At 37.7% G+C, this 21,535-nt stretch overlaps 2 protein-coding genes across 4 annotated transcripts in view; both read left to right on the plus strand.

The window, feature by feature from the left end:
* sulf2a (sulfatase 2a) overlaps positions 1 to 13,181 on the plus strand; it is a 31,380-nt gene extending 18,199 nt beyond the window's left edge. The window contains exons 1-21 of one of the 3 annotated variants that reach the window (XM_084395214.1): positions 580 to 714; positions 2,373 to 2,612; positions 3,036 to 3,275; positions 3,379 to 3,530; positions 4,419 to 4,588; positions 5,490 to 5,640; positions 6,803 to 6,978; positions 7,065 to 7,193; positions 7,272 to 7,337; positions 7,584 to 7,707; positions 7,809 to 8,007; positions 8,935 to 9,178; positions 9,278 to 9,374; positions 9,866 to 9,960; positions 10,048 to 10,107; positions 10,230 to 10,399; positions 10,503 to 10,645; positions 10,748 to 10,856; positions 10,966 to 10,999; positions 11,744 to 11,797; positions 12,139 to 13,181. In XM_084395214.1, coding sequence (XP_084251340.1) covers positions 2,432 to 2,612; positions 3,036 to 3,275; positions 3,379 to 3,530; positions 4,419 to 4,588; positions 5,490 to 5,640; positions 6,803 to 6,978; positions 7,065 to 7,193; positions 7,272 to 7,337; positions 7,584 to 7,707; positions 7,809 to 8,007; positions 8,935 to 9,178; positions 9,278 to 9,374; positions 9,866 to 9,960; positions 10,048 to 10,107; positions 10,230 to 10,399; positions 10,503 to 10,645; positions 10,748 to 10,856; positions 10,966 to 10,999; positions 11,744 to 11,797; positions 12,139 to 12,169 — 2,625 coding nt within the window. In that variant the 5' untranslated portion in view covers positions 580 to 714; positions 2,373 to 2,431 and the 3' untranslated portion in view covers positions 12,170 to 13,181. Of the gene's footprint in view, positions 1 to 579; positions 715 to 2,372; positions 2,613 to 3,035; positions 3,276 to 3,378; positions 3,531 to 4,418; positions 4,589 to 5,489; positions 5,641 to 6,802; positions 6,979 to 7,064; positions 7,194 to 7,271; positions 7,338 to 7,583; positions 7,708 to 7,808; positions 8,008 to 8,934; positions 9,179 to 9,277; positions 9,375 to 9,865; positions 9,961 to 10,047; positions 10,108 to 10,229; positions 10,400 to 10,502; positions 10,646 to 10,747; positions 10,857 to 10,965; positions 11,000 to 11,743; positions 11,798 to 12,138 lie in introns of those variants that run through there. The other 2 variants (XM_084395213.1, XM_084395215.1) reach the window with 2 other exon arrangements.
* An 882-nt stretch (positions 13,182 to 14,063) lies between these two features.
* arhgap46a (Rho GTPase activating protein 46a) overlaps positions 14,064 to 21,535 on the plus strand; it is a 33,203-nt gene continuing 25,731 nt past the window's right edge. Inside the window, exon 1 of the mRNA XM_084395450.1 lies at positions 14,064 to 14,250. Within this exon, the coding sequence (XP_084251576.1) occupies positions 14,237 to 14,250 (14 nt within the window). The 5' untranslated portion in view covers positions 14,064 to 14,236. The remainder of the gene's footprint in view (positions 14,251 to 21,535) is intronic.

A 21,535-nucleotide genomic window follows, 5' to 3' on the forward strand; every position in this document is an offset into this window, starting at 1 on the left:
AGATACAGAGCATCTGATACTAGCAATTATTGGCAATGGCAATACTGAGAATTATTCTCACTGGTGTGGCGGTAATGAAGAACCTTTAAAATCAAACAACATATCTCTCCCATCACCATGCAACTGTTCAAAAATGTTGCAATCAATGTGTCGCAATTAACTTACTTTTAATGACAAAACATCTCCTGTTTGTCCTGCTAGAGCTATTTAAGATTGAACTCTTTTCTCAAGCTGTTGTTTTTATCAATTGCCAGCAATGAGTCCTGGAGAGGGACAAGGAGGAGAGGAGGGGCCCGGGGTAAACAGAGCAGCCAAGAGAATTTAAAACAGGAGACCCCCAAGGTCAGACCTCATCCATTCCCCTGAGAGAGAACAATGACGGAGGAGAGAACAGGAATTAACATGGACTGAATGCAGCTGTGTGAGTGTTTGTGAGGGTATGAGAGGAGATGTTGGGAGAAACGGAAAGAGAGAGAGGGAGAGTGACGAGAAGAGCATAGATGAAGGAGAGAAAGCTGTCATATACACGATAAGATTAAAAATATACCCTTTAGATGAGAAGGTCCAGGGATGAGCAGTGGGAGACCCTCAAGGCATCTCTTGCAGAAAGTTTTGGCTGATAGTTTGGAGGGTGGACTTTGTGTGTGATCACCTTTGCCCTGAAGACCACAGGGTGCCTGGATCTACTGCACGTTTGGCCTTGACCGCTCTGAGGTAAGATGGGATGAATATTTCTGCTGTTGTAACCTGTGTGATTTGAATTAGAAGAAAATAAGCTGTAATTAAGATGGCATGGAGTTTCATGAAAGGGATACGTCCATGTGGATTTAGGTTTCAAGGGATGATGCTGAGGGAGATGGGTTTCCAAAACAAACAGTAATTCCTGTCTTAGCTTATGCTTCTTTCCGAATGTAACCCATCACAGTGGGTGGTGTGTTGGGTTAATGCTGTGTTAAGAAGCTACAAAATCCTTCCATTGTATTTGACTATCAGTTATCAGAGTTATTTTGTTTGACCTCCTCCGAGGACAAAGAACAACTGCTGTGGCTTTTATCCAAAAAATTCTGGTGTGTTAGAGGTGAAGTGATTTGGCAAATTGACTGCAATTTACATCTTGTATGAGTAGTACTGATTTAACAGAGGAAAATGTTTCTCTTCTGCATCTGTGAATCAAACACACTGGTAATAGGTTGTGAATATGGCAGCAAATTCACCTTAAGTCAACTAATTCGGTTGATATTCAATAAATCTGTGTTTCTCCATTGGTCTGTTATGATGGGGACATGGACATTAGGGGAAAACAAAGCAAATTGTACATGAAAAAATGCAAATAAATATATTAGGATAGAAAAGTAAATAGATTTATTAACTTTCAAAATGCAAGAAAAAATGAAGGCCACGATAGGACTATGGTAGGACTGCGTGATAATAGTTAAAAAGATAATCACAATTATTATATTGATGATTAATGATAATACAAAAGTGATTTGAGAACAATATTTAAGGACACTTTACTGCACTTTCATGTATTTAGCCAAGTGTTTTTTCGAAATGTTAGACTGGTAAATAACATTTCTGCAGCTGTTTAGTATTTATGCAATTATTTATTAATTTCCAGAATTGTCATTGCAAATTCATTGTAGATTATATTTATAAATTGCATGTCTTTTTGTCTTTTGTTGACTTTTACGATGATGGTTTGCATATTCCTCATGACAGTCCCTAAAGCATTTTCTACTGCATAAAAAATGGCCCCAACCCTGGCTGTGAGGTCAATCTAAACATGCATTTCCAAAACCAATCTGTATCACATACCTTCCCTATTCCAATTCATTAACACCCTATTGTCTTCTCTAGTAATGACCCTTTCCTCTTCTAACCTTTGGCCTGTATCACTCACCCTCTTTCTGACTCCTTTTGGCCTGTAGCCCGCTGTCATTATCATCCACACCAGCTGCCATGTGTTCAACTGATCCGATCGTTACACTTGGGGAATGAGTTGGTCTCTATGCATCATTAATGATTAATTAATGCCAAGCATCATAAATAAGATCATTTATATGGACGAGCTCCTTAGTTTCTCTGCCCATGGTGACCAAAAGCCCAAAGGAGTAGAAGTGGAGGGTCATTTGAGGAGTGTGTGTGTGTGTGTGTGTGTGTGTGTGTGTGTGTGTGCGCGCGCGCGCCACTGTCAGTGAGCGCCACTGACAATGAGTGCCAGTTCAAGTTAATGTTATATATCTAAAATACTTTAAATGCAAAAAATCTTGTGTTTTTATAATATTAACTGGACCTAAAAAATGTTAGTTTTATAGGAAATGTTTGATAATGGGCCCTGTATAAATTACAGTTACTCTTGTTTTGTTCTCCAGGTTGAGAGGAAACAGTGATCTTACTAACTAGTGTGGGAGCTGGAAGACAGGTTAAAGTCATGGCAGTTGGGTGGAGACCGGCCACCCTTCTCCTTGTCTTCATCCTGACGTTCCTCTGCCCCTCGGATGGAACCATGTACCTCTCTGGCCAGAAGCTGAGGTCTCGTCTTCAGAGGGATCGACGAAACGTTCGTCCTAACATCATTCTCATTCTTACTGATGACCAGGACATTGAACTCGGTGTGTTGCCTATTTGCATTTCTCTCTGTGTGTGGGTGCATATTATGTTTGTGAATTTGTGCGCAGCGTGACATCAAGTATGAGTTTATACAGAGTATGATTCACATTCATATGAGTCATTATCATATAATTTACTTAAATTCTCTGGAGAAGGGCATCTTACACATTCATTCCAGTAGCATCGGCCAACTGCTGAGGTCAATTGTGCCAAACATGCTGTTTTTCTACTCGATTTTTGGCACTTTAATCACTGAAGTGGCAACATAATGGCCTCACTGCTGGTCTTTGTTCAGGCTTTTCACTCGAACCCTTTTAGGGAGGAAATTTATGGTCAAGCATCTGTTACATAAAACAATCTGGATCTCTTTTGCTCTGTCTCCCTCTTTTTCGAATCTACATATATTGCCCGTTTTTTCCCTAAAGGCTCCATGCAGGCCATGAACAAAACAAAGCGCATAATGATGCAGGGCGGCACCCACTTCTCCAATGCGTTTGCCACCACTCCGATGTGCTGCCCTTCTCGATCCTCCATCCTGACTGGGAAATATGTGCACAACCACCACACCTACACCAACAACGAGAACTGCTCATCACCTTCCTGGCAGGCCCACCACGAACCGCACACTTTTGCCGTCCACCTCAACAATTCAGGCTACAGGACAGGTTAGTAGACAGCATGGATCTGTATATGCAGTATTTTTGCAATACTGAATTATGTTCAAGTTAAGTTAAGTTAAGATCTCAAAATAATCCATTTCTGTTACAGCCTTTTTTGGGAAGTACCTGAATGAGTATAATGGCTCTTATGTGCCTCCTGGCTGGAGAGAATGGGTAGCACTGGTGAAGAACTCTCGTTTCTACAACTACACACTGTGCCGGAACGGGATCCGAGAAAAGCATGGCTCGGAGTATCCGAAGGTTGTCCGCTGTCTTTTTTCAAAGAACATGACTGAACATTGTATTATGAAATTTTCCTACATACAGCAGACCAAGTGTAAAACCGTCATATCGGTTCAGCTCATTCACAGTATTTACCCAACATATTTAAGGAGACACGTTGTATTGGTATCATATCGGTTGACGGACGATTTTAGAGAGTTAAGATATTGGGTATTATTTAACTGTGCATGCTCACTTCCTCTATTTTTAAATTTATTGTAGATTAACTTTGCCGCAATATGATGCAACTGTAAAGATCGTCTTTAACAGTGTCATTAAATTATTAATGTATTTAAATGTAATCTTTATCAAATTGCAAAATGAATATCATTTCCAATATCCCTAAATTCCCTTGTAGTGTTTAAAACGATTGACTTTAGTTGTTAGTAGTGTTTACATAGACAAAACAGCATGAATTAATATTGGCTATGTATCAGTTATTGCTCATAACTTGAAAATAATTAGAAGCTTATGATCGCCTCAGCCAAAGTTTTAACATTGGTGAATCTTTGAACATAATAATAGACAAACATGATCTAGGATTAAATTATACACCAATGTGCAAGAGTTTGGAGTCGGTAAGATATATATTTTTTCTAAAAATAAATGTATACTTTTATTCAGCAAGGATGCATTCAATTGATCAAATGTGACAGTAAAGACATTCACAATGTTACAAAAAGATTTCATTTGAAATAAAAACGAAGGAATGAAGGTATCCTTTCTTTCAAATGTCCTGACTTCTTTCAAAAACATTTAAAAAATCGTACCGACCCCAAGCTTTTGAACAGTAGTGTATGTGTTTAGTAAACACATATTGATACTTGTATCAGACAGATTTCCCTTTTAATATTACTTCTTTTACAGGACTATCTCACTGATGTAATCACAAATGACAGTATCAACTACTTCCGAATGTCAAAGAGGATGTACCCGCACAGGCCTGTGATGATGGTCCTGAGCCACGCTGCCCCCCATGGGCCGGAGGACGCAGCACCTCAGTACAGCAGCGCCTTCCCCAATGCATCTCAACACATGTAAGACCCTCTTTCTCTTTCTTTCTTTCTTTCTTTCTCTCTCTCTCTCTCTCACTCACTAGGAGAATTCACAGTATGCATGAGGTTATAGCTTCATAAATCTCATTTGGTTCAAATTTTTCAGTCTCCAGCAATTTTTCAAATGTTCTTATGCCATTTGAGATACGACAGCCTAATAAATAATGCTCACTGTATAGTACTATAGCCACTATTCTCATTACACATTAGCTACTTTTAATGAACCACCTCTTGTGACTTACTTTCTTGGTTTATTGCAGGAACAGAGGTTTGATTATGTATTCTGTGTACAGTAATTGTTTCCATAGTGCCTCCGGCAAATGAGTTCATACAGTAGGCTCAAGAGAGATATAGAGTGCTATTATTATAATATCATGATTTATTATTTGCATCAGTATTCATTCATAGGTCCCATTAGAGGTATAAAGTCTATTGCTAGTGCATAAACTAAATTAGCATACTATTTTATCTAAACACGTGCAATCACAAGTTCACTGTTATTTTACTATTGTTTTTGTAAATTATCATTTTAATTGCTCATTCATCAAGCTGCAGCTGAAATGTACAATGCAACTTTATGCAAATCAAATCTTCTCAAACAGTGCAAACCAAAAGAATACAATGCATTGGCCTTCGCAATATGAAACAAGACTTCAGAAATTTCTCAGCAATGTTATTCAGCACACAATGAATTACACACAAATCTTCTCCATTAACAGACTTTTGAACACTCAAGTTATGCACAAATACTAGGACTGTGACTATATTTTCTTGCCAAAAATTGTACGTTTTATTCATAAACAGTAAAGTGTATAACAAATGTGTAATTTCTTCCAATGGCACAGAAAACAGCTTTTAACAATTCTGAAAATGTCCCACTCAGAACACCAAGCTACAACCACGCCCCCAACCTAGACAAGCACTGGATCCTGCGTTACACGGGACCCATGAAGCCTGTGCACATGCAGTTCACCAATATTTTACAGAGGAGAAGGCTGCAGACCCTACTTTCAGTGGATGACAGCGTTGAGAAGGTCACAGATCATGATAACCTTACAATATAGCACATAGATCATATTTTATATAGAAGTTAGTTCCAGTCCTTATTCTTGTCTATGTGGTGTTATAAGAGTGCTGATAGTACCGATATGTTTTTATCACTCCACCGGTCTGTCTGTTAGTAGTGCAAATTTTGTATTGACTCCTTCTGCAGGTTACATCGTTACTCTAGTAATTGACTGAATGAGTGAGTAATTTTAATAATTCATTCAGGAATGAACCAAGAAGTCACTGTTTATGAGTAAGTCAGTATTCACTGAACTGGTTAATTCAAAACACAGATTCAGATTCAGGAAAGACATGCCAATTGTTTATTGCTCTGAGATACGCAATTGTTCTTCTGTGGCTTCATTTGAAATTAAAATGGACAAACAGAAACTGGCAATATTGTGTCAAATGTTGGGGTCAGTAAGTCTTTTTTTAAAAGAGATGTATAGTTTTATTTAGAAAGAATTGATTAAAAGTGATTACATTTTCTATTTTATTTTAGGTTTGCACAAAAAAGATTGAGCAGCACATCTGTTTTCAACATTGATAATAATTAAGAAATGTTTCTTGAGCACCAAATCAGCATATTAGATTAATTTCTGAAGAATCATGTGACTGAAGACTAGAGTAATGATGCTGAAGAAAATTCTTCTAGAATTCTAATAGAGAAATTCAGCTTTGCCATCACATGAATAAATGACTCTTTAAAATATATTAAAATTGAAAACTATTAAAGAAAAGAAAATGATTGAATAGAAAACTAAATTGTATTAATATTTCACAATATTGCTTTTTATACTGTATTTTTGATTAAATAAATGCTTAAGAAACTTTTCAAATACATTAATAAAACCTAGCCCAAACTTTCGAATGCTAGTGTAAGTTACACAATATTTACATCTTGTTTATAAAACTGTTTTATGAAAGCAGTAATATTTGTTAGTTTACTAGAATAACTAGCAAAACCAGAATCAAAGCCCAAGACCTTGTACATGTAAACCCACGGTACTTGGCAATGATTCTGATTGGTGAGGCAAATCAGCATCTAAAACATATGAGAGATGCCTCTGAAATGTACAGAAAAATGTAGAAATGGACGTGTGTATCTAGCCTAGAAGTTGTAATGCTGTTTACTATTCCCCCCCACAGGTTTACAATATGTTGGTGGAAACTGGGGAGCTTGATAACACCTACATCATTTACATGTCTGATCATGGCTACCACATTGGCCAGTTTGGCTTGGTGAAGGGCAAATCAATGCCATATGATTTTGACATTCGAATCCCCTTCTACCTGAGAGGGCCGAATGTGGAGGCAGGTGGCATGTGAGTCAAAGATATTAAGCTCACAACTTTACTGCAAAATGCTAAAAATAACACATTGTTGATTCTAAGTTTGTGATCTCCTGCAGTAATCCTCACATAGTCCTGAACGTTGACCTAGCCCCTACCTTGCTGGACATGGCCGGAGTGGATATTCCATTGGAGATGGATGGCAAATCCATCCTCAAGCTGTTGGAAACAGAACAACCTGTCAACAGGTGCTAAAATACACCAAGATAAACATTTCATGCTCACAATTTAAAAACACAGCCTTTTTCCTCATTATATTCTTCCAGTTTTACCAGGTTTCATTCTTACAAGAAGGTGAAAGTGTGGAGGGATTCATTCCTGGTAGAGAGGGGGTGAGTACATTTGATCAGGCCAGATGAACCCATGCATTTTTAATTGAACTCCGTATCACAAACTCATACACTGTATCGCTCTGAAAAAGATTTGTAACCCCAGAAATTGATTAGACACGACTCCATTAGAGAGGCACCAGATGGCACACTGACATCGGACACATCTACAAATTTCGAATAGGGGCTGTATCTAATTCTTTGCTGTTTTTGAGTGGCAACCTGATGTGATCTCTTTCCAATCTACAGGAAGCCTCTGCATAAGCTAGCAGATGGCAAAGAGGTGGAACAGAATTTGCTGCCAAAGTTTCAGCGGGTCAGAGACCTGTGTCAAAGAGCTGAGTACCAGACGCCCTGTGAGCAACCAGGGCAGGTAAATATTCACTTTCATTTACCATGGCATATTCCCTTGATTATTTCCAGTGATTGCCATCTGTCTAGTGCTTTCTAAGTAACCACTCTTCCTCTGTGCAGAAGTGGCAGTGTATTGAAGATTCCACTGGAATGCCGAGGCTGTATAAGTGTAAAGGGATGGCGGGTCTCTATGCACCTCGTGCTCTGGGCCTGATGGCTGCTAACAGGGGAGAGATCAACGGAGCTCATTCCGCATCAGACCACTGTGATTGTGAACCCAACATGCCTCTCAAGAGGAAGAAGGCACTCACCAAAAAGAGTGTGTTACAGTATAGTTTCACATATTTTGTCCAGGTGTTCTTGCTTGCTCAGTGGTTAGGAGTCTTTTTTTTTAATGGAAAAGACTAATAATAATTGTGTATTTTGGAGCCACAGCATTGTGGGCAGCGCTTTGACATATAGCGCAGCTTTTGAGTGTAAGTCCTGGCTCAAGGTCCTTTGCTGATTCTGCCTTCCACTCTCTCCTCTCTTGTCTATTCAATTCAGAATATTTGAATCACAATTTTAAATTATTAATATTAATGGGGTTAGTTCCAAGGAGACCTGGAAAAAGCTGTTCGTTAGCATTCCCAGTCCCACTTATGAGGCAGTTACAATGTATCAGTTGCTCGGAACTCTTTGGAAGTGTGAAGTTTAAAATTTGCGAAAATAAGGAAAAGGTATTTTACACCTTTAAGATCCCCCCAAAAAAGGAACTAGTACACATCTACTATAAAATAATGAAAAATTTCAGATATTTGTATGTAGCAAAATTATATAGCAAAAATAAAATAAGTCAGGAAACATGGCTAATTTTAAATGGCAGCCTATGAAGAAACATGCTTTTTGCAGCCAAAATGGCATCAGCCAAAAAGGGCTAACCGGATAATTATGCACATCAAAACCGTATACACCAAAATTTTAAATGTTGACAGAAATTGCCCACCTTCCTGTCATACCAAATCTGCATTATTTCCTTATTCTTGGAACAAAAACGAGATAGTTTGCAGAATGTCTGAATTTCTCTTTTCCATGCAAAAAAAAAAAAAAAAAAAGAATGTTGATTTATACTGTCAAACTCCAAAAAGGACAATTTTTTAGGAATCATATTCATATACAAGATCAAATTAGACCATGACGTAGAATGATAGTAGTTTAAGCAATAATATACCTGTATCTGTAACAAAGTCCATTTACAATATTCCAGAGTTGAAGACCAAGAAGAGTTTGCCAAGAAATCGTTGGGCCCGCTCTGTCACGTATCACTTGGACTCAGATGTGTTCACTCTGGACCTGGAGAAGGGCTACCAGCCCGTCAACCTGAACACCAGCCTTATGCTAGGCAGAAAGCAGGCAGTGTATGGAGAGAATGAAGAATACAGCGGAATGGGACCCACAGACAGCAACTTCAACACCCTCACGCCACCTGCTGCTCTTAAAGTCACCTACAGGTTCATTACAGACAGTCAGTTAATGTGGATGATAACAGCTAGTGGCAGTGAAAAACAATGAACAAATTTGTGGTTTCTATTATGTCAAACTTTGTTCAGATGCTCAATTCTGATGAATGACACAGTCAGGTGTGATGGTGGATTATATAAATCTCTACAAGCATGGAAAGATCACAAACTACACATTGAGCATGAGGTAAGATCATGGTTAAATTGTTCTAATACAACCTGAATAAAAACAAACCAAAATAATGCTTAAATTTACTACATTCCCAACTAACATGAACGTTCAGACGAGATTTTCTCAAAGTTATGAACAAATGTTCTTCCAGTAATGTTAATAGAATGTATATTTAAAGTTATCTGGTCTTTAATAATATTCTCAAAACAGCACAACGTTTTTATACATAACTCATGGAACTTTTTTGTTGAAACGGTTTAGTTCATCTAACTTGTTTTATAATTTTTAGAGAACATTCAAAAGTAACATTCCCATAATGTTTGCAAACTTATAAAATGGAATGTTCCCTTAACATTTGTATAACCAAGTAGTTTTTTTTTTTTTTTATGTTAAAAACGGGACATTTTGAACATTCAGAACACGTTTCCAGAACAAAACCTTCTTAGAACATATTTTAGTTAGCTGGGTTAGGTTTTACTTTTAACCACTTTTTGTTCTTTATGTAGATTGAGACTTTGCAGACCAAAATAAAGAACCTCAGAGAGGTCAAAGGGCATCTAAAGCAGGTTCGACCAAAAGAGTGTGAATGCAACCAAAACACGTAAGCGTTTCATACTAATTAACTGCTTAAGTGTTGGCTTGATCTTTTTCACACAATAGACATAATCAAGTACTATTTGCTTTAAAGGTATCAGTACAACAATAGAGCACTGTTCAAACTCAAATCAGGGCGGATACATTCTGTCAAGTAAGTTGTCATTCATCATCTGTCATTAACTTCAAGGAAGGCACATTAATGCCTAATGTTCTAATCTAACTAACATACACTTAGACAGTTGATAGTAAAGACATCTGTTCTTTTAATCTAAGTGGAATGACCTCCAAAGACAAGAAACAGTGGCTGATGAAAGAGCAGAAACGCAGGAAGAAGCTGAGGAAGCTCCTGAAGCGCCTCCGTAATAATGACACTTGCAGCATGCCTGGCCTCACCTGCTTCACACATGACAACCAACACTGGCAGACCGCCCCCTTCTGGACAAGTACCGCATAGCACATCACTCCAGTTTTTTAATGCCACAAAACTTTTACTTAATAGTTAAATAATTATATAATTTCGCTTAAATTATCTTTTTGTGTTGTCAGTGGGGACGTTTTGTGCTTGCACGAGTGCCAACAATAACACTTACTGGTGTCTGAGGACTATCAATGAGACGCACAACTTCCTATTTTGTGAGTTTGCCACTGGCTTCCTGGAGTATTTTGATCTTAACACAGATCCTTATCAGGTAGATCTTTATCTTTTTATCTCCTTTACCATTTTTATAATTTAATAAGATTTGTCAAGGGAACCCCTATCATTTCCACTGCTGTTTTTTTGCTGTATGCAGCTGGTAAATGGCGTGAGCACGCTTGATCGTGATGCGGTGAATCACATGCACCAGGAGCTCATGAAACTGCGCAGCTGCAAAGGTCACAAAGAGTGCAATCAGGAGACAGGTGAGTCATGCCACGTGTTTGATGAAAATCTTTGCTTTAATGTTGCATTTCAACATAATACCAATAAATATACAAATTGTAACCAAGTGACTCATCATATCTCTTACAGGTGGTAAAGAAAGAAACTCTTTGTACGATTATAGGTATGGCTTCATTCTTATATTTTATGGCTGATTAAAAAGTAATATTGTTAATATGTTTAGATATTTTATTCTGTATATATTTGAAATAGAAATATTTTGTAACATTTTAAATGTTATCTTTTGATCAATATGTCTGCTGAAAAATATTATATTAAATATGAAAAAATGTATCACGGTTCCCACAAAAATATTAAGCAGCACAACCGTTTTCAACATTGATAAATAACAGGAAATGTTTCTTGAGCCCCAAATCTTTTAGAATGATTTCTGAAGGATCATGTGACACTGAAGACTGAAGTAATGATACTGAAAATTCAACTTTGCAATCATTTGAATAACTGACTTTTTACAACAACAAAAAAATTACATTTATTTTAAATTGTAATAATATTTAATGTTTTTACTTATTTTTTGATCAATTAAATGTAGCCTTGGTGAGCATAAGATACTTCAAATAATTATTATATACTCTATAATATTTATTAATTAGTTATAAAGTTAGTTATAAAGGCTTTAAAAGATCCGGATCTTGGGAAATAAATAATGTCCTATCTTTGTTATGTATGTTTGCTGGCATGGGGTGCCACACACAGGTGTAAAACAATTTTGGGTTGTGTTTAGGGGTAGAGAGGGTTAGGGGATAGAACATACACTTTGTACAATATAAAAGTCATTGTCTATGGAAAGTCCCCATAAAAAATGAAAACCCAACGTGTGTGTGTGTGTGTTCTCCACATGCTTCAGGCCCCTTCATCGTCGAAAGAGGCCAAAAGTGAAGAAACCATCCTCCAAATCAATGTGAGTTTGTTGTACACACCATCTGCTTAATATAATTCAGCCAGCCAGTTATCAGCACTAATCCTCAGTAGTCCTCCTCCCTCTGTCATACAGTGTATGTGCATGCTGTCCCTCGCTGCATGAGCAGCTTTTCAATTCTCCGGACATTCCTTTAGATGCACACGTGATGACAAGAGTCCTTCATTACTGATAAGAAAAAGTGTGTTAACAAAGTACAGAGTGGTGCAGACTGCCATAATTACACATCGTCCTCGTTTTGTACATGACTTTCTTTTGTCTTTATGTTGTTCTTACTTTGCTCAAACCTAGACCAAGATTTTTTTTATTGTCTGTTTATACAGGGGCCAAATTTGGGAAGGATGGGTAGGTTAGTTTATCACTACTATCCACTGTGAAGGATGCACAGAGGTGAGGAATGTGAACTGATGAACTCCTGACCCGAGGACAGCAAGTAAACTCTGCAAACGTCCAGCTATTATGAAGTGTGGATTCGGAGAGAGTCATATCAGTGTGGCCATCTCATTTTCTCTCTCAGTGCATTTTTCTATTTACAGTTTTTGATTCACTACATTTTTGGGAACTTTTTAATGAAAGACTTCTACCATGGAAACTTTTTACCATAAGGTACTTTGATGGATTTTTTTTTTTTTTTTTTTTTTTTAAATGAGCCAATCTCTATCCAACTCAGCACCTAACATTTCGTGGCTAAGATCAGTCACCTTCACTGTTCTCATAAGACAAGAAAACTCACTTGGCTCATCATTGAGATATAAACTTGTCGTCTATAAACACACTACTCCTTTATTATTCCTGTAAGACTGTGATGTGGGACTCTGATACTGTGTTAAATACAGGGCCGACGTGCTCTGACTTCGTTGCTGCTGTGGATATTTGTAATATTACTCTCAAACTGAAAAATCCCAAGGAAACGTCATGATACTTTACACATGTTGTGCTATATAATAATAATGTCATCAACTTATGTGATTCCGTTCATGGAAATGTTGCTTTTTTAAACATGGTGCTACTGTAAGTTAACACTTGGAACTGAATGCTGCATAATATGTATTTGAATGTATGTGCAATTAATGTAAATATTAGTATATTTTTACCAGACTGAACATATGGGAGTTTCTCTTCGTGACTGTTCTGAAAAGAGAGCACCCTCAGTCTAACAAATGTTTTATGTTTATCTGAATGCACTTATGAATAACATACTAAACAGTGTTGGAGTAATGATGTGTTATAATAGTTCAATTCAAATATCTGTGTAGGTGTCATCACAAACCAATTCCTTCCCTTTTTGCTGTTTTCCATTGGCTTGAAATATGGAAAGCAATGAAGGTATAGTAGTTGGTGAATAAAGTGTTAAATACCCAGGTTTACGCCTTTTTCATATTCCCCATATATTTTTTTTTTAGAAAGAAACAACTAAAACCAGTCTAAAACTAATTTACTGGTCTTTGCTGGTCTCTCATGTTTGTCTGTTGGCTAGTTTTTGTTTGCAGGGGTTTTGGGCACTTTTAAGCTCATCAGACTGTGAGACCATCCGACGAATTTATCCAAACTGGGAGACCATTTAAACCAGCTTAGTTTTTCTTTTTTCTTGCCTTTTATGAATATTCAAAATGTTATGTTTTACTTATAAAATATATGTATGTGGCTCCATGTCTCTCATCTTGTTTTTATCACCCAGTCTAAGCTGGTTTGCTGGTCTTGGTGGTTTTCCCTGCTGTTAGTTTCGGTGGTTTTAGAGTGGTTTGTGTTTACCTATAGACCATGTGGCTGAAACCCATTTGAGCCAGGATGGGAAACCATTAAAAAAAGAAACTAAAACCAGGCTTTGAGACCAGACAGAGCAGCCTTAACCTAAACTATTCTACATTTATGATGCTTTTTCAGAAGGATATCATAACTGAAAGACATTTTGTGCTCCGTTGTGTTTGCCTTATTCGCCAGCAGGTGGCGCTTTCTGAATAATCCGATATACTCTAAATCCCTTCAGTTCAGGCAATCAAATATGAATCCAACTCCACCTGAACTTGCACCTGTTGTATAAACCACCACATGTAGTTTGTTTTACTAAACTTTTTGGGCGTCACATTTACTCCGTGTCAGCCAGTACAGGTAAACTGGAGTTGCAGTAGCTGTCTGTAGGGGGTGGAGAGAGAGAGAGAGAGAGAGAGAGAGAGAGAGAGAGAGAGAGAGAGAGAGAGAGAGAGAGAGAGAGAGAGAGAGGTGCTCACGAGACACCCCCCAGCTATCCAGACCAGCTCACGCGCACGCAGCCACAGCACAGGCGCGCGAGCATTCAGGACTCTGAACATATCACGAAGCCCTCGCGCAGGACGTCCGACAGACCGAGGAGATAAAGTTTTGCCGTCTTTACGCTATCCTTTTATACTTTTTTGTGGTTTTAACCGTACAATGTGAGAAGAAATGGCTGGGAAAAGGTAAGTTTGAATCTTTCTTTTGGAAAATTAACCAAGTTTTGACACGAGAAGTTAGCGCGGTGTCTTTCTTGCACGTTAGCCCCCTCAACTAGTTTTAGATCTGTAAATTAACTATTACTCACTAGGAAACTATAAATACCACTCAATTTGCTTAAGATGTCGGCTATAAATCAGTATGAAGGAGAATATGGAGATTGTGTGAATGAAGAGATGATTTTCCCACGACTCACGAGGAGTCAGTCAAATGTGATATTTTGTTCAGTTTGCTGCTGTCGTTTGTTCAGTCGTGTCATTAAATCAGCATCACTGCCGGAAGCCAACTGTTTCGGCCATGTGTATTTGAACTGATTTGATTTGAACCGACTTCACTATAGACATAGCTCAGTCACAGATCATTGGCTGTTTTGACTAACTTAGCGTTCCTCTTACTGTAATCTCAGACTGATCTCATCTGATAATAAAAATGATAAACTACAGTTCTGTTCACTGATCTTGAGACAAAATAGGTTTCACAACTTTACCCGCCATTCGATTTGTTTTAATTCCATTCTTAAGTAATCAGAGATGATCACTAGTATTTAATGTTTTACAACTGTGTCGTTACTTTTGGTCTCCACATATTTATTAAAATAGGCTAAATAAATAAAATCAGGCAGTATTAAAGTCAGATCTTTTTTCCTGAAGATCCTTCCATATTTCACTCCATTTGAGTTCAACAACATCACAAGCTCTTGTGAGATGTATGTTTTGTATATAATTTAACTGTGCTTTTATATTGTTTTCTGTCACAATCGTGATATTTAAACTCATCATACAAATGATAACGATTATATTTAATTAAGACTGCTCTATTAGCAGCAGCATACTATTACTACAGGAAAAAAATATTATACACCAAATGATGGCTTGGTGACAATTAAATAGATGAAGCTTAAAATAAGAAGCATCCGTACACTCTATTTATTCATTAATTGAACTGCTAGATTTGTCAGGTTTTGTATAATAAATATATATGGCATAATGGCACCTTTTTTTTTTTAAATCTGACAAAGAGAAAATGGAAGAACATGTTGAATCACAATAATTCCTTGATATGTAAACTATACTTAGTTTTTAACTGTTTTGTTCCAGTATTCAAGAGTCAGTCTTGTATCAGATATTGGATGTGGTCTAATTCCTAATATCGGCTGATGGTTACAGGAAACCACCAGAACCCTCTTTGATATCCCACAATACCTTCTGTCGCCTTTACTGTGGTTAGAAGCATTGAAGTCACATAATGTGAGCTGTGGACGCATGTTGCTTTAGTTGGCGTTGCACTGCCAGAAAAACACACAGCATCTGTTTAGTGCAGGGTTACAGATGTACGAATTAATTAAATTCATTCAATTAAAATGTAGTCTAACCTCTTTTTCCACCCTGAGCTTGATTATGACACAGATGCTGAAGTGTAAATAGATGAAAAGAGGTGGTTGAAAGACAGTGTGCACTGTTTGATGTAACACTACCGAGCTTTGATCAGCCGTTGTATTGATGGCTCTCTGTTCCTTTCTCCGAGTTCCCTGGTCAGAAGCTGAGCAGGGGCATGACATTGGACACTTGACGCTTTTAACATTGCCATGTCTCTATGAAGCTCAATTTTGAAGCTTGTTTTAAAATTCTTCAGATGGGTTTTAGTTTTGCACCATTTTGAAGAAACTCTAGACCACTGACTGAAGTTAATGGACACTCTTATGGTCTGTTCCAGCTAGTGAGTGTAAATGTATGTTTTGACAGGCTGAGGTTTATCTTTGATTCAGAATGAGATCTTACAATAGGATGTTTTCCCCTGTTTGCATATCTGGTACACAATAGCGTGCAGACAAAGGGAGGACATAGCATTGTGACAGCAGTTTAGCACCAGTGTTTTAACAAGACCTTTGAGCTCAATGTGAAAAGCACCCATCTCCAGTGCTCCGCCTGAGGCCGTGTCTCGCGCGCCAATAAGTTGCTTTTCTATTCCAGGTTTGTTTTTGTTTTTTCATCTTCACAGTTATTTTGCTCCGGCAAAGACATTGACAGATAAAGAGATCGTAAAACGAATCCATATGAATTGAGTGGTTTAGTCTAAAATGCATGCTTTGGATTTTATGGGCCAACATTTCTGAGCCAACCAATAACAGTTGGACATTATTTTATCACTGCATTATTTGATCATAGCCTTGTGAAACACTTTTATATTAGTGTTGTTATCTTAATTGTTTTACTGGTATTATTAATTCCTGTGTTTGTTCAGGATGGGTCACTTATAATGCAGCTGTTGACTCCACCTTGACAATTTGTACTGTTAATATGCTAATCTTCTCCAAAACTTGAAAGCATTATTTTTAACCTGTCCTTACTTACTCCCTACTAAGCTCTGAAACAAACATTAAAGGATTAGTTCACTCCAGAATTAAAATTTCCTGATCATTTACTCACCCCCATGTCATCCAAGATGTTCATGTCTTTCTTTCTTTAGTCGAAAAGATATTAAGGTTTTTGAGGAAAACATTCCAGGATTTTTCTCCATAATGGACTTCAGCGACAAATTGCAGTTTCAATGCAGCTTCAAAGGGGTCTACACGATCCCAGCCGAGGAATAAGGGTCTTATCTAACAAAACGATCTGTCATTTTCTAAATTTAATTTTTTTAATATTTTTAACCACAAATGCTCGTCTTACACTAGCTCTGACGTTTCCAACGTGATTACGTAATGCGTGAAGTCGTGGACGTACATCGCAACCCGTTGGTCTCAGTTGAAGTCCGCTATATGGAGAAAAATCCTGGAATGTTTTCTTCAAAAACCTTAATTTCTTTTCGACTGAAGAAAGAAAGACATGAACATCTTGGATGACAAGGGTGTGAGTAAATTATCAGGAAATTTTAATTCTGGAGTGAACTAATCCTTTAACACCTAGTTAGTTGGGCATTCGGGGCTCCCAATTCCCATCTCCTAGGAGCTCGCTTTGACAACGTCGTCCTTTGAGGTGGTTAGGTGACCTCTGACCCTGCTCCCACCCAGTCACTCAGCCTGACCTGAGAGGAAATTTGATGCGTTGAATTTGATACTTTTAAACACTAAAAGTAAGACTTTAACTTGTTGCCCGTCTGACTCTGACCGGACGCGTTATGATAAAATCATTATGTTCGGCATGGAAGGTCAGCTCAGGGAACAGTTAATCTTTTTATCTTGCTCAATCTTTACAGTTGTTTCTGTATATCAAAATGAGATGTTCATTCGAAAGAAGTATTCATACTGACGCTGACAGCTGGTAGTAGACAAGCGAATCTGTATTTGAGCACACATCTACTCTGCTACTTCTGTGTGTGTTAGTCCCTCACACATGTCCGTTCACATCTCACTGTTGCTGTCAGTGTGCTCGTTTGTCCTGAATAAGGCCTTTGGGGTTGTGGGTGTGCAAACAGTGGGCTTGTCAGATTTGTCCTCTCTAGAAAGAAGATTTATTGTTTTGCTAACACAGTTGCTGTTTGGCAGTTACAGACTTCCCGCCCAGAGTAGAAATTTCCGGCAGCACTGTCCGTTGAGACAGGAAGTAGTTCAGCAGCAGTGCGGACAAAAACAGCCGTATAACATATACAGGCAGGCAGTGCATCATCCCAAAGAGGTCAACTTTTCTTGCTTTATATAGAAAGAATTCTCGGAAGGGGGTTGTAGTTCAGCATCTCAGACCCCTTATCCTTACCCCAAAGCCACACACCCCCGCTGAGGCACAACTCGTGTTCTGATTGGCCACCAGTGCCGTGAGAGCTTTAATTGTAAAGGGGGTTGTTCCAAATGAATAGAGGCTGATGGTTGTGCTAACAATGCTCTCCATTGTCATGACCCCATTATCCATTAGTAATGGGTGGAATTCTCACATATTGTCATGCATATGATACTGACTTACTACAATTTGGCTAGACAGTTTGATGCCCTCCTTCGTTGAACCGCAACACTTAAGTACTATCTGGTTTAGTTATCATCCTCTCAGGAAAAGCAAGAGCCATTAGCCATATGCTCTTTGCAGATTTTTGGGTGATTTAAAAATCTAACAAATCATTTTCTTGTTTTCCAATAAAAATATCTGAGGAGAAATTTAGTTTGGAAGCAAAATGACATGATACTAAGTCAAATAAACAACATTGGAGAAGACTAGTGTACATCACCAGAGAGAAGTCAGCTGTTTAACTAGAAAGAAGTTAAAATTTTGGCATCTCATGACATAGATGTATCTGTTTCTGTGGTTTTCTAACACCGCACCTCTTGACGAGCTGTCAGCGTTCAAAAAAGAGTGACGTCATTATATTACCAACTAGTTTTTATGTTAATTTGGTTGTTGAATGTGATTGTCACTTCTGTAAATAATCAACAAGAGTGAGATCTGTATTTAGCTGCAGTGTGTACTTGACCAAATCTAGTCCAAAAATGAATAGACTTTTTGTTAAGAAATCCAAATATTTGTAATAAAATAAACCCTTAAATGTGTAATAAAATAAATTAGAAACATAATATTCAAACAGATTACTGTGATTGTATTTATTGTGGTTTTTAACTCTAGCTTGAGTTGACAGTATTCATAAGAGGACCCCAATAAGATAATGCTGAGGCTCTGGTTTTGATAGGGATAGGCTTATTTTCTTATGTCTAATCCAATTGAAGGTTTTAAATCGCTTTTAATGTAAACGCATACAAACAAGTGATTTCTGTTTTTTGCTCTCACATTCGTTCTTGTGTAGAAAACTCTGACCACACCATGTCCTGTTGTGTATGAATGAAGTGTGTCTGTTTAACCTTATTTTTCTCTTCTTTTGCTGGCTTTCAGCCATCCATCAGAATGCTTTCCTGTAACCAATCTGTTAACACACGGCCAGCTATATCAGTACTGACATGTTACCCACAAAGATAAATGAAGCCAGCGTTGGTCTTGGTCCGTAAAGCCAGGCAGAATAAAAATGAAATGGACGGGAGCAGCTGTACTATGACCTCTGCTGATGGAGGCCTGGTGCGCTCTAGTCATTTGCCCTCTTCAAAATGAGCAAAAGAAACCTGCACAGGGCTCCAGAAAAACAAAACAAAAAAATTAAATGAAGGAGCCATTGACTCCTATAAGAAAATAAATAGGCCTAGCCTAGGCGGTAAATTATGTTGAATTTTATTTTTTAGCTCCTTCCGTTCTTTCTCATCATGTAGACTACAGGTTAAGTACAAATATAATGGATATGTAATATAGTGCATATATTTAGCTAAATTCTCCACTTTATAGTTATTTTTTTTCTAGCTGACTAATTAGTTTTGAATGGCTTTTCTGAGGTAGATATAATGTTACGGGACATATTGTTTACAAGCTGTTTTATTGACGTCTTTTCACGGTTGAAACTGAGAGCGATTTCATGAGACATGATGCATTGCAGTAAGTTGTAGCCTACTGTTTCTTTCATTATACCTTCTGATGTTCATTCATGTTTATTTTGTGCTATAACTAGTAGTAAAGACAAAGAGATGATCTGTTCACGTGTTGCTTGAACTGAACAATAGCTATCTGTCACACTACGTTAAAGAGCTCCAAACAACATTTATTCTATTGTATATTTTGTGATAAAACTGACATAATTTGAAAGCTGAGTCATTGTTTATTAAAAGGAACAAAGCATATTGGGATTATTGGATGGCAGGTGCTCTTCAAGTAATATGAAGTTCACGCATCAGCAGAAAACAGAGATTTAAGAATCCATATCAGAATTAATTAATTGTTATCGATATTGTGTCCACACAGCTGACACGTTTACCTGTTGTAGTTTATCCAATGTGTGCATTTTTACTTGCAGTGAAATGCACCATTCAGTGTCCTGTCCATTCAGTGACACGGAAAGATGATCCTCCGTACCTCACTCATGCTGGCACAACTGGTGCCTGCTTTTTTAGCAGTCTGGAGCATTCTGCTGCACCTTCATTCACTACTGTATATCAACCCCAGGGGCCAGATCTAACCCTGTGTTCATTCTCAAGGTGTTTAGTTTAGTTAGTACCATGGGATGAATGAAGCATTTGCATGAAGCAGGAAGGGACAGAAGAACTCCACCCATTTTCATCCATCTATTTTCATTCAAATGTGTATGAGTAGGCTACATTTTGTTTGTCCAGCTTTTCCTAGTATCACTGGAATGAGTGACCTCACTTCACAGAACTAAAGAATTCCTCTGACAGGTGCAGCAGTTTGTTTTTTTGTTTGAATGAAGTGTGTTCACTGTTCACTCTTCTCTATTTCAGGGGCAGGGCAGTGTCCTTCCTTGTGTGTTCTGTTTGTGGAACTATATGCCTGTTTGCTTTTGTGTGTACTCAGCTGACACTCTGTGCATTTGTGTTTGAGAGTGACACAGCATGTATTCTGTACTCAAATGCAACAAATATGCAAGTTAAATTAATTGTAGGCCATATATGGTTGAAATTGTTTGAGAGGTGAATACTGATGTAAGGTTAGAACAGTTGATTTGTTTAGGTATATCTAAGCAAGTACTTTATTTTTTTGCCACACCTTGAGGTAATTACGTAATCCCGGCCCACCTACCACACAATTTGCATGCTGTTCCACCATATTGAATGGCATTACGTCACCTGAACCCTCTTTCACCTTTTATTCCAACCTCATTTCACCTTTTATTTCAAGGATATTCTTGTTTTGTTGTAAATAATCCTTGACAGGAACACAGTTTATTTTGAGATAAAGTGGCTGTGTTTAGCACTATCAGCTAGCCAGAGGACTAATACGTTGTCTAAGTCAAAGGCAGGTTCTGTTTTTAAACATGTTGGCTTGGTGTGGCAAATGTTTGTCAAGTGTCAAACTCAGAATAGTGGAATTCAGCTTTTTGATGAGTAAAGGGCAGCTAAGAGACTTGGGTACTGATCATTATTGTTAAATTTGTTTCCGTTCTCTCAGAGTGATCTCGGGTATTCTAAATCAGAAACACCTAAGGTGGAATTTCAAAATTGCGCTCCCAAAAAAAGCACTGAATAAAAACGGCATTTGGCCTCATTTTGGAACAATGGATTTAGTCCATTATGTCGTTGTTTATTCAGTGCTTGGAGACCAGCCATTTTACCAGCTATTTTTAAACAATGGTGCAGATTCCTTGACTTCAAGAATTTGAAAAATAATTTCATTGTTTTATATATTTGAGGAAATGATTTGACATATTTTTAGACACTTTCTAAAAATATTTTTTTTTTGTCATACAGAGCTAGACACAAGAAAAGGGTGAAGGTCT

The sequence above is a fragment of the Rutilus rutilus genome, assembly GCF_951802725.1.
Source record: "Rutilus rutilus genome assembly, chromosome: 22".
NCBI lineage: Eukaryota > Metazoa > Chordata > Actinopteri > Cypriniformes > Leuciscidae > Rutilus > Rutilus rutilus.